The sequence below is a fragment of the Filicampus tigris genome, chromosome 13 (genome assembly GCF_054856515.1).
Source record: "Filicampus tigris isolate MCC_2025a chromosome 13, RoL_Ftig_1.0, whole genome shotgun sequence".
Lineage (NCBI taxonomy): Eukaryota > Metazoa > Chordata > Actinopteri > Syngnathiformes > Syngnathidae > Filicampus > Filicampus tigris.
The window spans coordinates 6435670-6453990 of NC_141229.1; the positions used below are offsets into that span (position 1 = coordinate 6435670).

Sequence of the window (18321 nt, forward strand, 5' to 3'; positions counted from 1 at the left end):
CTGAAAGATCAAATGTCTCAGATGTACCAATTTCTCATAAACTCTGCCTGATCACTGACCAAATCCATCCAGTTTTGAAATATAAAATTCAGGCCCAATCATACAGTGGATGTCAAGCTTTTGAATATAGTAGCTTGCTTTCTGAGATCTTCACTGTAAAAGCTGTTTTTAGCGGAAATTCCATCATTTTAAGGAGTGAGAAAGTTTACATCTCAGTCTTAACAGCCTTTGGTGGTCCATCTTAGAATCCCATATGTGGGAGTCTTCGGGAGTTGATGCATGTGAGCATTTCAAATCACACTGACTCGCGTATCAGAGAATTTGTAAACAGGATGGAGCAGTTGTGTTTTCAAACTGGATTTTCACCCTTGTACACAATCTCCACTTTTGGATTCCTCAAGAGACCCAAGCGGGAGTGACTGGTAGGGCTCTTCCTGACCCGCTGAACTTGGGCATTAGAGAAAATCCACCGAGGAGTGCATGAGGATGTGCCCCCCCCCCCCCCCCCCCACGAGCTTGCACCCTGTTCTCATGACCTCCATTTGACACCCAAACCAAGTCCACTTCCTGATTTCAGGAGGGATTCACTCCAGTGTTGCTTGTTGACTCAACAGAAGGGGTGCAACAATGGAGGAGTAACAATGTTTGACGGAAACAACAGGATCAGATTCACACACTTAATTGTTCAATATTAAGGTGCTTTGGCTCATATACCCGGAAAGCTTTCCGCTTCCCCTCTGTGCCAAGTTGTGCGATGTAGTTTTCTGCGTGGAGTGCACTCCTGCCCCACTTTACTCACAATGGGGGGGGTACACACATTAAGGTAATCTGGCAACTTTCCAGCGTGGTTTCCCTCTTACCGACAAAAGCCGGCAAATGCCTGATTATCCCATGGCTCTGAATCAGCCTTGTCCAAACGGACGTTATTTCAAATACTCTATATCCTCTGAGTCTGCAGTGGAGTTACGATAAGCCAACAGCTGTCCAAGCTTCTTTTGGTGCTGGCAATCTTTTGTGTGTACCCCCTTAAGTGGGTAAACCCTGATCATCTTGTGCATCGTGTGCATGCCGATCCACGTCAATCCCACCGGGACGACATTATTGAAGCCACTCATCTGCAACGTGTGGAGCTGGTACATGGCTGGGCTGCTAATAAGTGTGAGAGTGTTCACCTTCAGTATTTGTCAGTGTGCACTTGCGTGTATAGTGGAGCAGCTGAACATGATTTGAGGGCAATCATTCAGGTGATGATGCAAGCATGGAATTTGGTATGAATGCTAACCTTTTAAGTCATTATTTGAGGGGGGAAAAAAGTGCTGGACATCTAAAATTCCTAAATGACCACCATTTTTCTTTTAAAATGGCCACCAGTGCTCTGAAAACGTCCAGAAACTGTTTAAAAGATGACTACAGCTATCAGGATAGTCTATAGGTGGCACAGGATTTAAAGGATATTGGACGAGTGATACGATTATGTTAAACGATAATGATTCATTATGTCCAGTGAACCCCTCTATTTGGCAGGGTATCGGTCCAGAGTGCAGACTCCAGACCCACCCATATGCTGGGATATAAAATGTTTATAAAAAAAACAGTTTATCTACAAATTCTAATAGTTTTACGATTCCCACACGTTTTAAACGTATAGATACACACTTAAAGACATTAAATAGTGTTAAAAATCAAGTTGTATTGAGAAAGATGTAGTAATACTGCGGTACATGGCATATTAGGCAGTTATTTGGTGAACAATTTGGCAAGGAAAGACAGAAATTATTTCATTAACCGCACTTTTGCTTATTCGTAAAACAATATGTGGACATTTCTTCACGGTACGTGTTGTAGGATGTGTTGTTTTTGTCTGCCAGTTTTTTTTCTCAGTCTGCCCTACAATGAATATATCACTCTCCAATTTCATGCTCGTATCACCAAATGAACAACGTTATTCAGCTTATGTGCTCCACTGTTAGTTGATTTGGCTCGCAGGTTTCTAATGCGAGCCCCCGAATGGATGACTTTCAGGAAGCATCTACTCCAGCCCGGGCCTGTACAGCAAGACCATGACGCCCACGTACGACTCACGAGACGGCAGCCCGCTGTCACCCACGTCAGCCTGGTTTGGCGACAGCCCCCTGTCGGAGGGCAACCCCGGCATCCTCGCCGTCAGCCAGCCCATCGCCTCCCCAGACATCCTGGTTAAGCTCTACAAGCCGCAGTCTCTACTGGACAAAGCCAAGATCAACCAGGGGTGAGGGGAACCTAATTTATTTGCTTGGTGCACCATATCTTGGAGGGTTTTTCTACAACTGCAACTGCGTCTGTTCAGGTGGTTGGACTCCTCCCGGTCTCTGATGGAACAGGATGTCAAGGAGAACGAGGTGTTGCTGCTAAGGTTTAAATACCACAGTTTCTTTGACCTCAACCCGAAGGTAATTGTCCATAAAGCACAGCCTCCACAGATTTTTTTTTTTTTTTTTTTTTTAGGATTTTAAGATTTTAGTTTAAACTGTGGTACAGTATTTGTATGATACTCTTAACACAACACAATCAGTTTTGGGATGTTAGTTGGATTAAGACTCGTTCCACTGTACTGTGTAGTTTTTTTTTTTTTAAGTTTCCACACGTCTGTCTACCCTTTTGACTGCCATACTCTACACTCCAGCCTGCTTTGGGTGCGTGTATTAACTACTGTAAACAACCTCTCGCTCCCCAGTATGACGCCATAAGGGTGAACCAGCTCTACGAGCAGTCCAAGTGGGCCATCTTGCTGGAGGAAATCGAGTGCACGGAGGAGGAAATGATGATGTTTGCCGCGCTGCAGGTAAAGATAACTTGTCTTTGATGCTTTGTCAGCAGTTGAAATGATGATGATGATGATGATGATGATGGTATTATAGTACCTTAGTTGCTCCATTTCATTTTTACTTTGCTGAAGTGGCGGTAAACCTGAAACTCGCTCACAAAGAAACAACCATGTGACTGCTCATAATTTGAAATATTTATAAATTGGGGCATTAGTATGACTTATAGTGAACAATATTTGTCATCTATTGAAAGCCAACCAATTTTGTAAATATCTGGTTTATTCCTGTTAATTCCCATAAGTTCCTGCTAATATCCGTGGAAAATTTCGAACTTTGAAAGTTCCTGGAAGCTTGTAACCATACGCCTCACACTATACAATACAATAAAGCATGCTTGCTTATTTATTTATTTTTTATCCTTGCATTTTAAAAATCAGTTGCAGTGTTAAAAACCCTTGTCTTGTGTCGGGTTAAATTTGACCCCAGAATTGACTTTAAAAACGGTTCGACTTCGACCCCAACACAATACAAGGGTTAACCCTAACCCTCATTAAAAAAAAAAAAAATAAAAAGTGTGGGTGCCAGGTTCCTTAGGGCACCACCCTGTCCTCACCCTTGGGGTTAATTATAGAGCATCTTCGAGCCACAGGATGCTGTGTTTTTGCCCCCCCCCCCTGGACCAACGAGTGCCCAGCGGGACACTGTTCTCACTCAAAAGTTTCATCTGCGCGGTTATAATTAACTGGTTTCCCGTTACTCCTCACTCGGGAGAGACGCTAGTCCGACTTGGGTGTTTGGACGCTCCCCACTGTTTGATACTATTTTTCATCAAGGGTTGCATGAGCTCACGCAGTTGGCTGAGGTTTCACGAGAGGGGAAGGTGGATACTCGAGTCTAAATAAAGAGCCCGCAATTCCCACATTCAGTACGTCGCCGGCTACTGTTGGCGGCACATTGAGATGAGATAATCAGGTGTTAGAAAATAGACTCAGGCGCCGTTTTGAACTTTGCAGCTAACAGGAAACAACCTCGCCAGGCCTCGCAAATGTTTAAAAGGCAGCCGTAGAGGAGCGATGAGTCACATTTGCGCCCTTTGTCCCACATTGGCTAACCTTAATTACGACAATGTCTGTGTGCGTTTCACGGGTCGACAGCTGTTCGGGGATTGGCATTAGAAATACTGTTTGTCAACAACTTGTTTAGTGTAGCTAACGTTGATGCTTACCCTTTTACTTGTCACCTCCCTTTTGAGCTCTATGCTGGTCATTTGTGTCCTCCTCGCCTTCTTTTTGTCAAGCATTCTTTCTGGGTTAAGGATGTTGATTTTGCAATTTCCAACTTCAGCTACCTGTTGGCTCAATTGTGTTCACTTTTGAAAATATGACATGAAATAGCTGATGTAAAACTTTCAGGCTTCAAAAGAGGTGTTTTAATGGCTTATTGCACTCCAGCGGAGCAAATGAGTGACAATTGTGAGTTTAAGAACTGTTACCTTCTGCCGGCTGCAGGAAGAATGCACTGTTAGCGAAATGAGGAAAAAATCGGGTGTTATTGAGAATTAGTGGTTGAACTTTTACTAATTACCATCACGACATTCACTTGTAATTGTTATTTTATTTATTTTTTTGTTGTTGTTAATTTTTGTCTCTGCCGGTCAATTGAAATATGTCTTTACGTGAAACCGCTCCAAGGCACAACAAATTTTGGGACCACTCTGCTATGCTGAAAAAATATCAGTGATGTCACCAATCAATCGACTTTCATCACATGATACTCGAATACAGCAAATCAACTCCTATTGACAGTATATATTAAAAAAAAAAAAAAATCATTTTCATGGTCGTTTTGCAACCAGTGCATTGTGAAAACAAATTGGAATTTGAAGGGTTGAAACATTTCCAAATCATTTCAATGGGTAAAGTTGATTTTTAGATGCAAGCGGTTTGAGTCACTTGTGTGCTTACAACAATGAACAAATTAAATTCGGAGCTCATGATTCCCAGAAATGGAGTGTAACCCGTCCTTACTGTCCTCCCTCTCTTCCGCCAGTACCACATCAACAAGCTGTCCATCATGTCGTCGGACAACCACATGAACAACAGCGAGAAGGAAGTGGACGAGGTGGACGCCGCCCTCTCCGATTTGGAGATCACGCTGGAGGGAGGCAAGACGTCCAACGCCCTGGTAGGCAAACACCCGCGAAAGGGCGCTCACCTTATAGTCCAGCCTGGAACTAATTCTTTTTTTTTCCGACGGGGAAAAACCGTTTAACCAATCCCACTTCTGCACTTTCACTCGACGTCTGCATTCCTTGATGCGTCACTGATGTTGAAACCAAATGAAACAGCTCGATACTCAGCTGAGCATGACATCGTTTCACTTTGTTCATTGTTAGGATTTTCTCAGCTTTGGCTTAACATTGATGTTTGGATTTGTCCTTTTTTCTTTTTTTTTTCTTTTCCCCACAGGGTGACATCACGTCTATTCCCGAGCTAGCAGACTACGTCAAAGTCTTCAAGTAAGTCCACCGCCAGCTGATACCACAAGACAGTTTGCTCATTCAGAAAACATGATCAAGTGTGGGGGTCGGACGGTGCATTTATCTAAAAAGCAGGAAGCGGGAAGTGGCCTTAAATAACTAGTCTGCGAACACGAAGGCCTGTTTAAGATCCACGTTTGGGTTGTTTGCCAAAGGCCTTTCTGTTTAGCTTTGAAGTTCAAAAGTAAGCATGTTTTAAAGCATAATTACTCCGTCTGGCTTTGTGCTTTTGCTGACAAGCTGGTGGATCTTGAGATGGATGGGTGGTAGGGGGTCGCATAAAACGATTGGGGTTGATTTGAAAATACAGTTCCTCTTTGATGCTGTTACATCCAACCTCGGCTTTCCTTCCTCCTGTGTGCGCACGGCGATAATTCTGAAACTTGCTACATCAACTCCTACGTATGATGCGTTTCCCAGACCCAAGAAGCTGACACTGAAGGGCTACAAGCAGTACTGGTGCACATTCAAAGACATCACAATTTCCTGTTACAAGAGTAAAGAGGAGGCGCACGGGACGCCTGCACACCAAATGAACCTCAGAGGTGCACATGCATTAAAAAAATAACAACAAAAGTGTCCTTTTCATGCACGTGGCGTCTATATGTACTCCCGACTCACAATCGAACGCTGTGCTGTCGCTGTAGGCTGCGAGGTGACCCCAGACGTGAATATATCAGGTCAGAAATTCAACATCAAGCTGCTAATCCCCGTGGCGGACGGCATGAACGAGATCTGGCTGCGATGCGACACGGTGAGCCCCCGCCGCCGTCTTGGGCCGTTTGTGCCACATTTTGGAACATTTGGATTTGGGTTCCGTGTCGTCTTGTGGTACTCCATTATCGTTTCCGATTATTTTTAGGAGAAGCAGTACGCCCACTGGATGGCCGCCTGCCGCTTGGCGTCCAAAGGCAAGACCATGGCAGACAGCTCCTACAACCTGGAGGTGCAGAACATCCTGTCCTTCCTCAAGATGCAGCACATGAACCCCGACCCGCAATTCATCGAGCCCATCACCACGGACATCAACCCCGAGTGCCTGGTGTCACCGCGCTACCTGAAGAAGTACAAGAACAAGCAGGTGAGTCCTTGTCGCGTGCGCGTGTGGATGCCACCCTTGGACAATACGCAGTTGAGTGGGAGCAAATAGAGAGACAATGAAAAAGCACTAGCGGTACAATGCGCTAACCAATGAGTGTCTCCCAAGTAAGCAGTGTGTGCTCGGTGACGCACCAGACGGTTAGCGTTGTGGCGGTGTGAGTGTTTAGTGGGAGCTTGTTGACTTGTTGATGACTCCGCCGGGGGAGCGGGTCGGGACAGAGAGGCGTCTGATGCTTCCCAGATGGGCGCCTCCTGGCATCAGCGTTGTCTTACCCTGGAATGCTCTCCCCTCCTCTCCTACTGAGCAACTGATAGACAAAGGCGTTATTTTCGGAGATGGCAAAAAAAAGAAAAACTTTTTTACGTTGTCATTTGCAGAGGTTCCAAAAAGTACTGAACTTATTTTGAGAAAGTAAGGAGTAGAAAGTACAAATACCTGTCTACAAATGTAGGGACTCGCGGTAAAAAAAATGCCGGAAAAATAAACCCGCAAGTACGTATCTGTAAAGTCTACTTAAGTACAGTAATAAAGTATTTGTACTTGGTTACTTCCCACCATTGCTCGTTGTTACTCCCATGCAAATTTGTCACATGTAAGCCATAATGAATTGTGGCTTTGCATGTAAGCATCAGCTGTCTGTGTGCTTGCGTGCGCATTGGGAACAGCTGAGTACACGACTGCCATCAATGTGTTAGGAGTCGGGCGAGGTGGTCTCCATAGCCTCGTCACTCCATGTGGTTTCATTTCAGTAAAAACGTGGACTACAGTAAAGTCCCATAACTCACGTGATTCATTTTAAGTGAGCAGCGCAGCTAATACGGTGGGGGTCAGAGGAGGACCCGTAAATGGGGAGTAATGTGCGCGAAAACTTCCTGGGAAAAGCAACGTCAGCTTTGATTTTTTTTCCCCCCATCCCCCTAAAGCCCCCACCAAAGAGGACTTCCTGTTTGCAGAACATCCCAGTGACACACACACAGGAATTCCCCGTCCAAAGCGCACAACATGTTGGGAGAAGAGAAAATAACAACACCATCAACAATCAACTTCCTGGGTGTGTGTGTGGTTCAAAAAACAAATGGCCAACAGTCTTGTGTGTGACACTTGTTCTACATTTCCCTCTTGTGGGTCTAAGAGGAAATGCAGCATTAAAATGTTTAAAATGCTTTTTAACAATTACTTTTTGTGTTATGGACCATATAGTCGCCGGACTGGAATTGAGATTCATGGAATTTCTAATGCAGTGGGAAAATGTCAGTAATATCATATGCTAATAAATATGATGAGGAAATATAAATTAAAAATACTTCTAATGATAATGCTGTCTCCCAGAAAGGGTCAACATGCAAAATGTATGTAAATTATCACGTTATTAAATTAATATCACTAACCTTTTTAGCCAACTATACCAAATAAAACATTGGGGAGAACTAAGTACTGTTGTATATGAGGGTCCTGAATAGCAAATTTTCAGAAATGGTTTTAATAACGATTTAAAAAAATAAATAAATAAATAAATTTTTTTTTAAAAGTCATTTTTGTCCTTGCACATCAGGTTTTTGTTTACTTTTTTCCTTGCACATCAGGTATTTGAGATATTTTAAAAATGTTTTTGTTCGACCTACAAAAGCTCGAGCAAGACGTATGAACAATATGCATTATGTAGACGTTTCAGAAAGAAATTCCACCTGTTGCTAACCCTTAATTCATAAATATTGCTAAATATATTGCTCTATTTCATCTTATATTATTGTTATAGTCTTATAATGAAAAGCTGATGTGTTAGGGAAACAAATCGAGGGCAGATTCGGAATCGGCACAAAAAATGTAATCTAGAAAAGTTTACTTGCGTCTCATTTTTCATTCTTTTGTGAGTGCTGTGGAATTATTTGAAATGATGTGAAAATCTAAACTATCACTTAAAAAAACGGGAGTGTCTCAAATAGAGTTTGAGAGGAATTTATCCCAAACACAATGATGAGCCACAAAATAAAGTTGAATTTGTCCAAGATGTGAACAATTCTGCGCTGACTAAACGTCGACGAAGCAGACATCGCTCTGAATCGCCACTCCTGTTCTTTTCTTTCCGACCTACTACACCGACTTGACTTTCTGCGTTCAATCGGTTTGATTCTGTCTCCTCCGTTTCTCATCCCTTCTGTCCTCCCTCTCCAGCAAGGCTTAATCAGGGATTTGGTAAGTTCATTCTGAGTGTCCACCGGGTGCATGTTTGATAACCTGACCACTTGTAGCTAGTAGCCTCCTCTCATGTAACCACATCTTAGTGTCAAATAGCAGCCAGCGTGTGAGATGTAGCCTCTAACCCGTTTAACACGCAACCCATCGCTGTGTTAAAGGACCACCGGACACATTTTTAATGCACTAGATCATTTGCTTCAATGATTAATTCCACACACTGTTGTCGTCCGTCCGCCCGCATCGATTCGGCTTTTATCCGACCGCTAAATGCCTTGAGGGGATGTAAAGCTCATCAGCATCTGGAGCTCAACTTTCCACTCCGCACCGGCTCCAAGTAGCTCGAAAGAGCCGTGTCCCTGCGCACAAAGAGACAGGAAGCGTCGTCTTCTTGATTTAGCTACTCTTAAGTCGTAAAAAGGCACAGAAGACTCTTTCACACGGAGATCGTGCGAAAACCAGCCAAATCCGAGGTGTAGCAGAAGAACTGACATTTGTGCCTTTTATACAGAACCCAGTGAATGCGGGATATTGGCACAGCGCTTTGACACAACGACAGGGCATCCTTCAATCAGATCATTAGATGATGCGACCTCTGTTGTGATGTTGGAAGGTCATTTACTTGACGGACTGCGACACTTGCTTCCAATAGAAGAGTGGATGAAGTTTGGATTGAGAAATTTGTCACGGTCTTGACATCGACTTTAAACCATCATTCTAAATTGTAACCCATTCTTGAAACCCTAACCCTGTTTTATAACCTGACATTGAACCCCAAATACAAACGCAGGTTTGAGACCCTAATTTACAACCCCAGCCCTAGTTTGAAACCCTAACCCTATCTTGAGGTGGGCATTTAACTCAATTTTGCTGGGCCGTCATTCGTCATCCATCAGCGGCCAGGGTGCCCGTCAGTCATTCTAAGTGACAAACCGTAATGGCCACGTCTGGTTATTTGAAACCCTAACCCAGGGATAGGGTTTCAAACTAGTTTTGGAAGTTTCAAATTAGGCTTTGAGAAGACAGAATTATTGTTTAAAAGTAGAGTTTTGAAATAGGGTTTCAAGGCGGGTTTAGGGTTTCAGAGTCGGATTTTGAAATAAGGCCTCAAGCCCAGGTCCCAGTTTTTAATTGGAATAGGGTTGGGGTTGCAAACTAGGGTAAGGATTTCAAACCAGGGTTAACTCGGCAGTGTCAAATAAGGGTTTCAAGACATGTTTACAGTGTCAAAGTAGGGTTTCAAGACAGGGTGCATTTATACACGAGTGCCATGGGAAGGTGGTGTACAAACACAGCGTTGTCACGGGTGTACAGTCCATGCATGCTGTGTTGCACGGGTTGGATTTTCCTTCGGCGCCTTCGTCCAGCCTGGTTTCACCCGGTATGGCTCTCGTTGATTGGTCAGCAAACAAGGAGAGTATTTACTGTGCGCACGTGTTTGTTTTTCAGATCTCGGCCCGAATCCTTGAAGCCCACCAGAATGTGGCCCAGATGAGTCTAATCGAGGCCAAGATGCGCTTCATCCAAGCGTGGCAGTCGCTGCCTGAGTTCGGAATCACTCACTTCCTGGCCAAGTACGATTAGCTCGAGACTAGACAGAGTGATGTTTAAAAAAAAAAAAAAAAAAAAAAAGGGGGGGGGGGGGGGAGAGAGAGTATTCGCCCTCTTCTCAAATTACCGGTAGTATTTTTTTCACATGGTTACCCTACTTTCATGTTTCCAATTATCAAACAAATGTAAATACCAAACAGAGATAATCCAAGTAAACATAAAATGCAGTTTTTAAATATTATTTATGAAGAGGGGGGGAAAAAACTATTCAAAGCTAACTGTTCTTGTGTCAAAAGTACTTTCTCCCAAAACGAGGTGGTTGGGCCACCCTCGGCAGCTACAACTGAAATCGAGTGTCTTGCATAACCGACAATCAGTCTCATATCTCTGTGAAGATTTTTTTTGGCACACTCTTCCTTCCCGAATTGCTTTAGTTCAACAACACTGGAGGGTTTTCAAGATCGTGCTGCAGCCTTTCAGTAGGATTCGAGTACAGATTTTGATTAGGCTCCTCCAAAACCTCCATTTAGGTTTTTTTTTTTAATTATTTTTTTAAAAGAAGTTAACTTGCTGGTGTCTTTCTGTACTGTTGTCCTGCCGCAGAACGAAGTGCGCATCTGGCCAAAAATTCTCCCTCAGGGTTTTCTGGTAAAGAGCAGAATTGATGGTTCCATCAATCACAGATATCGATTACGTTATTTCTCATCTGTTGTTGATTACATTTCTTTGGCTTGTGCGATTTTATTGCAGTTTTTTTTTTTTTTTTAAACATCTTTTGGCCTTTTTAAGTGATTTCTAGATTGACCAGGTCTGGTGACTGCTTGGGCGTGGTCAGTGAAAATGAACTTAGCTTTCCAAAAAATGTGATTAGCCACAGTTAATTCCTGTACTTTTTCCACACAGGGCCAGGTAGCTTTGAATATTCCCCCCCCCGACACTGAAAAGTTTACTACAACTCGCTATTCAGCATAGTGATTTTGAAGTAGTGAATGATTCCCAACTCGGTGACTGTGTTGGAAATCATTCACCCATTTTCTACTCCCTAATCACTACAAAGGGATTTTTATGCAGTGGCTAGGGAGGGTTTTGCTGACACACAGCTGCCATCAGGTTCCAGGGCGGCAAGCGAGACGAGCTGATCGGCATCACCTACAACCGTCTGATCCGCATGGACGCCGGCACTGGGGACGCCATCAAGACCTGGCGCTTTAGCAACATGAAGCAGTGGAACGTCAACTGGGAGATCAAGATGGTAAGAACACATTTTTTTTTTTAAAAAACCTGCCGTCTCCTCTCAGGTTTCAATCATGGGTTTGGGTTTCAAGCCATGGGTTGGCCTTTAAATTTGAATTGATTTAGGGCTTCCAAGTATGGGTTAGGGTTTCAAATGAGGGTTTCCGACCAATCAGGTGGTGCTGTGGGCGGGTCAACGCCGCAGACGGCGACGTGCGCTGCGGCTATCAGAGCCAAAAGAACTCTGTTTTTGATTGATCGCATATCGCCGCCAAATGAATAACAATAATGCCGATAATCGCCAAAATGCCAAATATCGTCCCCCGTAATCGGCCCGGCCGACAATCGGTCTATCTCTAGTTTTAAAACACAATTAGGGTGTTAAGACTGTCTGCTCAATTGCATCAAAATGTCTGTCATCTGGTCTTCATTTTTTTAATAACATTTTTTTGGCGCCCTCTGCAGGTGACTGTCGAGTTTGCGGACGAGCCCAGCCTGTCGTTCATCTGCGCCGAGGTGGATTGTAAGGTGGTCCACGAGTTCATCGGGGGTTACATCTTCCTGTCCACGCGGGCCAAGGACCAGAACGAGACCCTGGATGACGACATGTTCTACAAGCTGACCAGCGGGTGGGTCTGACCACGCGTCACGTCCTCGGTCGGGACCACCCGCACGCTCCATGGACTACCACGCTCTTGGTTCCCACTAGTAAAGCGTGCACTACATGCTAACTAGTTGAATTGGATGGCACTAGTAGTGTGCAGTTTTGCCTCACCAAGTACAATTTAGTTGTCCCACTAAAGAAGACAAAGAGCGTACTAGTACATGGGCCTTAGGATGGATATCAAATGAATAGTATATAGTATATTTATTCAATATCCTTCATATCTGGATATAGCAAGCCAGTTCAGTGTACTAGTAGAAAAACTGTATCTTACTAGTTGTGTTTTTTTTCCACCACTGTATGACATTTCTACACGCTAGTAATACAACTCTTATATCGTGGTGGAACAACTACTTGTTACTTTTGAGGCAAAACTACCAGTGGGTGCTCTGAGTAGGATCCAGGAGGTTACTAGTGTGACACAAGCAATTTGAGCATTTATACCATTTCCTACTAGTGCACTGAAGGGTCTTAATGCGCTCAACAAGAGCAGTCGACAGGTGCACAATGAGGGTGCACCAGTAGTACAACTATGTTACCAGTGAGGCAAAACTACTAGTTGTCACTTTGGTGCTACTGGTACGGTCCAGGAGGCTACTAGTTTGTGACACAAGCCTATATGGAAAGCTGTCTTTTTTGTCACTAGTAAGACACTGTGCTCCACTAAAAAAAATGACAAGGGTGCATTAGTAGAATGATCAGGGCGTATTAGGACAGCTACTTGTTACTAGTCAAGCTAGGCTACTTTTTGGATTTTGGTGCTACAAATAGGGTTCATTAGGCAACTAGTTCGTGACACGTCTTTGACCTCACTAGTAAGACAAGTAGAACAATAAGGACACACATACCGGTATTTAAAACTAGAGCGCACTAGCAGTACTAGTAGCATCTTGTGCAGTTTTGTCTCACTAGTAGCACTAGTTGTTATACCAGTCCACAAGAATGTCATACAGTCATGGAAAAAAAGGCCACTAGTTAGACACTCATTCTATTAGTGCTTTCCATTCCACTAGTGAATTGAATTGTCTTACTAACAAGGACAAAGAGCATACTAGTGTATGGACAATTCAGTGTACTAGTAGGATATGGAGTACATGCTCAAATGTCTTCCCCTAGCCTCTCCCCCAGGTCCTAAAACCCACCAGTTCTCGGTAAGCACTTGGACATTATCGCATCTAATTTGGGCCTATGTTACTCTAAAAGACAGTGTCCACTTTGCACGAAGCATTATGGCAGGGAGCTGGACCGCTTCTAATATCAAGCAAAATTAATATGAAATATTAATATCTGCATATTTTTGTTTTGTTTTTTATAAATACGCTCTCACACAACGGACGTCTAAGTAATCCTCATATTACCTCTACGTGTCTCTCACGCCACAGTATTATTCTTCTTCTGATTATGAATTGTATGAGAACACACCAGCAAAGGCCCACAATCAATTATGCAAGCAAAATGAAGTATTATTATTTGTTTTGTAACTAATGTAAAAACACAGCTTTTATAGAATTGTACAGTCTTTCTCTCTGCTTTGAGGGGTAAATATGTTTTGTGTGTGTGTGTGTGAGCGCGCGCGTGTATGTTCTTAACATGACTGTCATCACGGTAAGATGAAAATATCCTAAACTCACGGAAATGCATATGTTCTTTTACGCAAACACTACTTTTGCAGCTTTTTGTTGTCGTCCGAAAAGTGTTTGATGAAATATGAAGAAGTTCACTTCATATATTTTTTTTTTGTTTGTCATTCTCGTGTCAGGAGCAACATTGCATGCCCTGTTGTTTGTTTTTTGGGTTGTTTTTGACTGTAAAAAAACATGCATTTATTTTAAAAAAAATAAAAGTAATTTTTATTTAACGCCTCACTTATTGCTGAATTATTTTGGTTAATTCATGATACTTAACAAATTTCACAAAATTTACTTAGGTCTTTTTTTTTTTTAAATAAGATTAGTGTTTATATATGTGTGTGGGGGGGTGGGGGGGGTGTGTGTGTATATTTTTTTCATGCAATACATTTGAATTTTAACATTCTATTCTATTTCTTGTGAGATTCATCTGTGATTTTATTTTATTTTTTAATCTAGAAAAGACTATATGTATATGTATATATGTATATGTATATATATATATATGTATATGCATATATATATATATATATATGTATATATGTATATGTGTATATGTGTATATGTATATATATATATATATATATGTATATATATATATGTGTGTGTGTGTATATAATTTTATTTTTTTATTCTACAGATGTCTTACAGGTGCACCTTGTATAATTTTTTACAAAGTAAAAAAAATGTAATATTTCACAAACTTACCATTTTTTGTTTTTTAGGACTTTAGATTTCTGGGGGGGTTCTCTAAAATAGGACTTTTTTTCTCTGATCTGTTGAAATTGTGAGGAAATTAGCCATAGTTTTTGCATAATTTTGTTAAGTTTTTGCCACTTTTCTTGAAAAGGTAAGACTATTCTCGTATAATTTTGACAAATTTTTTTTCTAAAAATAGGACTAGAACTATTTCCTCATTTGTTGTAACTGTAAGGAAGGAAATGTAATATTTCTACATCTTTTTTAAAGTGTTTTCAGAAATTCCTCAAATTCTGTGAAAAGTTGGTTTACTTTTTATTAATTAATTTTCAGATATTGTGATCGAAGACAAGTCATTTATGCAACTTCTCTTAACGTAACAAGGTACGACTATTTTTGTCTGAATTTTTCCTTCCCCCAAAAAACAAAAAATGTCACTAAAAATATCACTCTCTTCCTCTTGTTAATCATTGTAATAGTGAGGACCTAATCAGGTGAATAAAAGGGATCCCCCCTTGAAATTTGTTGTAATTGTGAGGACATCAATGATTTCTTCAAATTCACTTGAATTATGACTGTTGTCACAATTTTCACTTTGGGATGTAGGGACAGTATGTCTTTTTCTTTCCTCAAGTTGATGTAATTGTAGAAAGAAAAGTCACATTTGTAGCTTTGTTGTAAGATTACTGGGGGGGAAATCCCTTAAAAAATACCCATCATACTTGCAATAATATGATTTTCCACCAGAGGGGAGTACAGTACATTGCATACAGTATAGCCTCCTTTACTTTCCCCGCCCCCCAAATAGGTACTTCCTCCCCTCCAGTGTGTAAACACCAATCAAACAGCACACAGGAGTGATGATAGACGACAGATTGAAGAGGGGCAACCTTGTTTTTCAATTTGCACGTTTAGATGAGCGGGCCTATTTTCATCGTAGCGGAGCAATGAGACAATATCACACCTTTCTGGTTACCCGAGTGGATCGCACAAATAAGATGAAAAGGTCACGGGGAAGATTGTGTGAGCACACCAGCTGATGTCCTCAGATGCATCAAGTCATAATCGCATTCTATGAAAAATTTGGTAGAAAACTGTGATATTGCAACGTCCCTGCTATAGTTTGTCTTAGCCAATGCAGGAAAAACAACGCATCACCCTGAGCATTAACGCCAATAACAGTGTTAAGTGTTAATAACACTTTATCTCATTTTGGCCTAGCCAAACGCTTGACATCATTAGTCAATGTGGCCACTTGAGAGTCACATCAAAACAAGTCACTTGTTTCCATGGAAAACGACTAAACAATGACACCGGGCCAAGACGCAAACGGCAAAAAATCATCAGTTATGTGTCACAATGTTCTCATCTTGTGTCTTGTGGGATAACGACAAGTTTTGTTCAACAATTTGTCCAGCCTGATGTCATCTGTAAACAACCATTCAAAATTGAGTCTTTTGGATGCTGACGTTGTGGTAAGGAGCTCAACCTAGTCATGTCACATGACAAAAAGCAAAACAAAACATGGAGCCTCATGCTGTTTTTGATTATGTTCCTTCTCATCCCTCAAAATTTTTTTTTTTTTTAAAGTGACGTTATGAGAAAAGTCAGATTGGGGAAAACGGGGGTAAAAGTTTGAATTTCCATGCCTTTATTCAAACAGGGCGATTTCAAATTGACAATGCAGTAAATGCACAAATAAAAATGAAAAGATTCAGTTCTTGGTTTTGTCTGTAATGTGTCAGAAAATAGGCACATTTTTCTCTTTTTTTCAAAGTAAAAACCAAATGTTTGCAAATGTTTTATTTTGATCAACACAAAGATAAGTATGCTTACATGTAGAACTTCAGAAATTTGAGATTCACTGTTGAGAGGCTGAAATTACAAGGATTTGAACAATTTTACATCAAACTAGATCTTGAAATGATTCATCTATTATGAAAAACCATTACTGAATAATTTGATAATCGATTAGTTGTCGATCAATCGTAACAGCATATACTTGTATATTGTTTTTCTGTATTTGTTGCTGCAGTTTGTGTTCAAATAGCCGTCGCTTAAAGGACAACTGTGATATTGATGCTAGTTTTGCTAGCCTGTGTATCGCATTTAACTGCACGTGTTAGCATTAAGCTAGCGGAGTTTCATAAAACAAAGGACAGAACAGACATCCACTTCTTCTCAGCACTCACTTTCACACATAACTTGGGATATTTGTAAGTCAAGGTACCACTGCACTATTTTCTGGCTGACTAAGATCTCGGAACACGATGTAATTGAACCGTTCTGGTGAGTTTACTTTCAGTCATGCAGAATTCCATTGCGGCAGTGATGGCTCGGCATATGAAAAGCATTACTAGCGGCTGGCTCGGCACATACACATGATGGATGGCTGATATCTGCTTTAAATCTCCGCTCAAGTGGTTGTCTCGACCATTCCTAAGCCACAGTTCAAACCTACCGGCAGGAGGAACAAAGCGTATGAGAATAGTTTTTTGTGTGTGTTTTTCAGAAGAGCCTTAAAAGGTCACACAGGTAATTCCGACGATCTGTTCATAAATTAAAGCAAAGCCGTTTTGACAAGCGTCGACCCAAGAGAAATAAATGAATCTGCCTTTTGAATGTCGTCACACATGCTGATCATGTTAGCTTTGATCATGAAATTCCAATGTTACAAACAGCACAGATGACGCAAGGTGAATTTTTTTGAAGGGGATTTTTTTGCATGTAGAAAACGCAGCGAGGTAGACTAACCGAATTTACGGCCGCTAAGCGCCAGCTGTGGACCATCGTTTTCTGTAATTGGCAATCACGTACTTTTCCACTTCTTGCTGTAAAAAGTTTGAGAACCATAGTGGCACTTTGCAAACCTACACCCTCCATTTTAAGTCTTATTAGTTCTCCGAGTGTATTAGGGAGGTCCATCCCTCAGTCCTCGGGAGTTCCATGTTTACCCTGCTCACCATGGGGACCCAGGCACCCAGCACCCCCCCGGATCCAGGCCGCACACAGCTTAGGCCCATCTGCATGTGGCTGAGAGGATGTTTATGTATTCCAGGATTTAGGGAGGAGGAGGGAGGGGGGGGGGGGGAAAGAGCCGGAGACGCAAGCCAAGGGAAACGGCGTGCCAGGTAGGCCTCCGATAGCAGCCCTCCAACCGCCTCCTTTGGGAGCGTTTTTCATGACGGAATGCCAACTGATGGGAATCGAGGAGGGGGAGACGCGCCACAATTAACCTCTCAACCTCTCCGCTTCTTTGGTGGCTTCCGTCATTAATTGCTCGTGTTTGGCGGACGCACTTCAAGTTTGTTTAAATCTGTTTTCTTTGGAACAACATGACAACGTTTACCAAGAGAGTCTGCACACACACACCAAGTTAAGCCGATGTGGAAAAAAATACAAATTGTCATCCTCTAGGTGGCGCCTGAAACCAAAGGTTGTACGGTAGTCCGGAAGAAGTTTCTAAGACCGTGAGTCGAATTTTCCTCGAAGGTATTTTCACAGTTACTGCACTAAGATTGTTTTAACTGAGAGGTTTTGCACTTTTTTCTGTACAGTAGCATTCTTTTAACACGGTTCCTGTTACAGTCGTGCTTCTTAAATTTACATATGCTGGAAGAATTTGAAAACATGAGAGAGCAACCTGTCTTACATGTAGGGTGGCCATATGTCCCGATTTGCGCGGGACTGTCCCGCATTTTAATGGTTTTTGATGCGTCCCGCAAATTGACTCGCTGTCCCGCATGTCTGATCGGCAGGCAGCAAGTTTCAAACGTGCGTCTAAAATTTTTTTTTTTTTTTAGTAAACGCCTGTGTGAGGACTCAGAGCAGACAACACACACATAGGAGGCTATTATGGGGGCGGGTCTCGGGGTGAGTGTGTGTGTGTGTGTGGGGGGGTGTCTTTG

At 42.1% G+C, this 18321-nt stretch overlaps 1 protein-coding gene across 6 annotated transcripts in view; it reads left to right on the top strand.

Annotated features, from left to right (window-relative positions):
* Nucleotides 1-13951, top strand: part of fermt2 (FERM domain containing kindlin 2) — a 42520-nt gene extending 28569 nt beyond the window's left edge. For 4 of the 6 annotated variants that reach the window (XM_086049522.1, XM_086049520.1, XM_086049521.1 and 1 more), the window contains 12 exons: nt 2023-2248; nt 2327-2429; nt 2714-2821; nt 4854-4988; nt 5273-5322; nt 5764-5888; nt 5991-6097; nt 6206-6424; nt 8618-8638; nt 10088-10212; nt 11300-11441; nt 11888-13951. In XM_086049522.1, coding sequence (XP_085905648.1) covers nt 2023-2248; nt 2327-2429; nt 2714-2821; nt 4854-4988; nt 5273-5322; nt 5764-5888; nt 5991-6097; nt 6206-6424; nt 8618-8638; nt 10088-10212; nt 11300-11441; nt 11888-12061 — 1535 coding nt within the window. In that variant the 3' untranslated portion in view covers nt 12062-13951. Of the gene's footprint in view, nt 1-2022; nt 2249-2326; nt 2430-2713; nt 2822-4853; nt 4989-5272; nt 5323-5763; nt 5889-5990; nt 6098-6205; nt 6425-7368; nt 8596-8617; nt 8639-10087; nt 10213-11299; nt 11442-11887 lie in introns of those variants that run through there. The other 2 variants (XM_086049523.1, XM_086049525.1) reach the window with 2 other exon arrangements.
* Nucleotides 13952-18321: the final 4370 nt, after the last annotated feature.